At 45.1% G+C, this 4,096-nt stretch overlaps 1 protein-coding gene across 1 annotated transcript; it reads right to left on the reverse strand.

Moving 5' to 3' along the window:
- Positions 1-2,479: 2,479 nt before the first annotated feature.
- On the reverse strand, positions 2,480-3,444 carry LOC140409040 (calmodulin-like). Its single transcript, XM_072497080.1, is given in 1 exon segment — positions 2,480-3,444. A coding segment is annotated over 1 exon segment (450 nt). The 5' UTR covers positions 3,400-3,444; the 3' UTR covers positions 2,480-2,949.
- Between the last annotated feature and the right edge of the window lie 652 nt (positions 3,445-4,096).

The following is a 4,096-nucleotide window of genomic DNA, read 5'->3' on the forward strand; positions in this document are numbered from 1 at the left end:
CTCGCCGTCCCCTCGGTCGTTGCGCGCATGCGCGGGATCCCGGGAAAAGTGCGCGAAATGGCCGCCCTCATCCAGGCTTAGGCCCTGGAGCTGTTTTACAGCCTGCACCCGCTCTGCTTCATGGGGGCCTTGCGGCGCCGCCTCTGCCGCTTGAATGTGCGAGTATCGGTTATTGGCGTACTCCTGAAGAATGCAGGTTTCGATGGCTATAGCGAGGGTGAGCTGTTTAACCTTGAGGAGCTGCTGGCGTAGGGGGTCCGAGTGCACACCAAAAACGATCTGGTCACGGATCATTGAATCGGAGGTGGAGCTGTAATTGCAGGATTGCGCGAGGATGCGAAGATGGGTGAGGAAAGATTGAAAAGGTTCATCCTTATCCTGCAGACGCTGTTAAAAGACGAAGCGTTCAAAACTTTCATTGACTTCAATGTCACAGTGGCTGTCGAATTTGAGCAGGACTGTCTTGAACTTGGACTTGTCCTCATCTTCAGCGAATGTGAGGGAGTTGAAAATATGGATGGCATGGTCCCCGGCCGTGGAGAGAAAGAGAGCAATCTTTCTGGTGTCTGAGGCAGCTTCCAGGTCGGTAGCTTCGAGGTACAGTTGAAACTTTTGTTTAAAAATCTTCCAGTTTGTACCGAGGTTGCCCGTGATGCGGAAACAAACCTGTTGGACTTTAACCTGGTGTTGTAAGACTTCTTACTGGTAAACACAGTCCTCGCAGACCCAGCATACCCAACACATCATGGTACCAGTACGTGATGTTAGAGTTTGATGGACCTACCCTGAAATAATCTGCCTTCGACCAGCGATCAGCCACCCGGTAGTATGGACAGCGTCCGCCCTCACCCGCCGCTCAAACCAGACAATGGTTTGTTTGAGGTTGCGCGGTTGTTTGAAGACAAGTAGTGGGGATATGGGGATGACCTTGGCAAGATGTTCATCTTCACCGATGACATGTTGAAGGCTGCGAAGAAGATGTCGTAGTTTCTCCGCTCCAGGAAAGTACTGGATGACAAAGGGTACTCTGTCGGTTGTGTCCCGTGTTTGTCTTCTGAGGAGGTCGGTGCAGTTTTTTGCAGCGGCGCGTTGGGACTGTCGACCGATGAGCCGAGCGCCATATCCCGTTCGTACGAGCAACCGCGCAACCTCAAACAAACCATTGTTTGCAGCAAACTACTCAGCCTTCAGAACAGCGACCACGACACCACACAACCCTGCCATGGCAATCTCTGCAAGATGTGCCAGATCATCGACATGGATACCACCATTACACGTGAGAACACCATCCACCAGGTACGTGGTACATACTCGTGCGACTCGGCCAACGTTGTCTACCGCATACGCTACAGGAAAGGATGTCCTGAAGCGTGGTACATTGGCGAGACCATGCAGACGCTGCGACAATGAATGAACGGACATCGTTCGACAATCACCAGGCAGGAATGTTCCCTTCCAGTCGGGGAACACTTCAGCAGTCAAGGGCATTCAGCCTCTGATCTCCGGGTACGCGTTCTCCAATGCGGCCTTCAGGATGCGCGACAACGCAGAATCTGTTTCTGAGTGCGGCCTCAACCGGGACCTAGGATTCATGTCACATTACATTCATCCCCCACCATCTGGCCTGGGCCTGCGAAATCCTACCAACTGTCCTGGCTTGAGACACTTCACACCTCTTTAACCTGGGGTTACCCCTATCTCTGGATCTGTAAACACTTAATTAACTGCAAATGCTCGCATTCTAAGCATTGTCTTGCATCTTTGAATTTGTCTAGATATATGTTTCTGGAAATCTACATCTTCATTCACCTGAGGAAGGAGCAGTGCTCCAAAAGCTAGTGTTTGAAACAAACCTGTTGGACTTTAACCTGGTGTTGTAAGACTTCTTACTGTGCTCACCCCAGTCCAATGCCGGCATCTCCACATCATGCGTTTACCAGAGCAGTGAGAGAGACAGGCTACCAACACTTGGAGAAGTACAACTCTATTTTATTTAGCTATGAGCTGTTAAACATACTTGCACTGTGGGTTGACACTATGTTAGGTTGACTGGAGACCTGAGGCTAACCTGACCAGTCTATACTGCTAGCACATGGTACATTTTCATGTTACTGATCACGGGCTCTGGCTGTCTCAGAGGCTGCATCACGAATGAGCGGGAAAACTACTGCCCTCTGGCTATATAGTGGCCGTGTCCTGTCTGGTGATTGGCTGCTGTGTTCTGTGTGTTGATTGGTCTTTCAATGTGTCAGTCAGTGTCTGTCTCTGCACCATCATATACTTATGTATATATTATTCATTTTTTGGGGGGGTAAATTGTAGTTTTATTGGAAAAAAATATACAACTTGGAATGGATTTCAGGCATGTCAGTGCCAAAGCAGATTTCAGAAAGAACGAAGTGGCTAAACAAAATTTTGAAAGAGCGCAGTAAGAAAACAAGAATGCTTCTTTGTCTGGAACAGCAAATACAAAAAGGTTTAGTGTACGAGTACCTGGATGATACACCCGTTTTGCTATAATGCAATGCTGAGAAATTTTAGGCTTTCTGTCCTTACTCTATGCAGAGTGATAACTCTGCATTTAAACAGCAATGCAACACATGCTGATACCAGCCATTTCCTCACAGCAGCATACCCAGATGATCCCTCGTTAAACCACAAGTCCGTATGTAGCTTTGAATGTGTAGAAGAGCTTGGATGCACTTCAAGAAAAAGCCACATGCAACTTTTGTTACACCAAAGTCTTGTCTCAAATGTGAAAGAAAACAATGACAAGAAGATATTGAAGGGAAGGAAAATAACATTGACTTACTCTACCCACTATACATGCATATGTTATAGACAGTTGGGGCAGGAGAGAAACATTACAGAAATTACAAACAAAGGAAAGGCAAATAAACAATGCTTATTTTTTTACAAAAAAATAAAAAGGTTTTCTGTACAAGATCTTCACTTTGCAGTCATCATTTGTACAAACTCTTCATAGTTCACTTGACCATCACCATCAATATCTGCTTCTCTGATCATTTCATCAACTTCTTCATCTGTCAATTTTTCTCCAAGGTTTGTCATTGCATGACAAAGTTATGCAGCACTAATGTAACCATTACCATCCTCATCAAACACTCTGAATGCTTCTCTGATTTCTTCCTCACTATCTGTCTCTTTCATTTTTCTTGCCATCATTGTCAGGAATTCTGGAAAGTCAATTGTTCCATTTCCATCAGCATCAACCTCATTGATCATATCCTGTAATTCTGCCTCAGTTGGGTTCTGTCCTCGTGATCTCATAACTGTCCCAAGTTCTTTTATTGTTATGGTACCATCCCCATCTTTGTCAAAGAGTGAAAAGGCCTCTTTGAATTCAGCAATTTGCTCCTCTGTTAGTTGATCAGACATTTCTGCACCGTTGTGGACTGGTTGCCGATTGCCCCGCTCGCGGCTGAACTCTTGTGTGTATATTATGACAAGTCTCACCCTCACAACCTAAAGATGGGCAGGGTAGGTGGATTGGCTATGCTCAGTTGCCCCTTAATTGAAAAAAAATAATCCTAAGGGATTCATCACAGGTCTTCTTCCGAGCAACCTGCAATACCTAAGAATCCCAATGCAGCTTATCTATTGGGTAAGTCACATTACTATTATTAATTGAACTACAACAAATAATGTAAACTCAGGGTCATTTGTTCAGAGGTCAGGAAGAGGAAAACTGTGGCAGTAGCATTAGTCCTAATTACTTTGCCTTTTATTTGAAACACTTCCACATGTGTTCATAATTCACATCAGCCTTGAAAAATATTAACTGGACATTTTGATTTCAGGTATAATTGGAAGAGATTCCTGTTATTAATTGGGAAACTGTGAGCAGTGGTTTGACCCAGAACCTTTTCACCAGATGTAACAATGAAAATGAAGTTATATTGCCGTCTAAGTTTTATATAATGGCCTGCGTTGTGTTTGCCCCATGGGTAAGGTCACAAAAGCAAAGGAACAGCTAGCACAGCTGACTTAATTCATTTCTATGGGACTGTTGATTCATCAAGAAGACTCTGGGGAGTGATGCCTTATCCTCACTCACAAACATTCAGACATCCAT

The sequence above is a fragment of the Scyliorhinus torazame genome, chromosome 3, assembly GCF_047496885.1.
Source record: "Scyliorhinus torazame isolate Kashiwa2021f chromosome 3, sScyTor2.1, whole genome shotgun sequence".
In the NCBI taxonomy this organism is placed as follows: domain Eukaryota; kingdom Metazoa; phylum Chordata; class Chondrichthyes; order Carcharhiniformes; family Scyliorhinidae; genus Scyliorhinus; species Scyliorhinus torazame.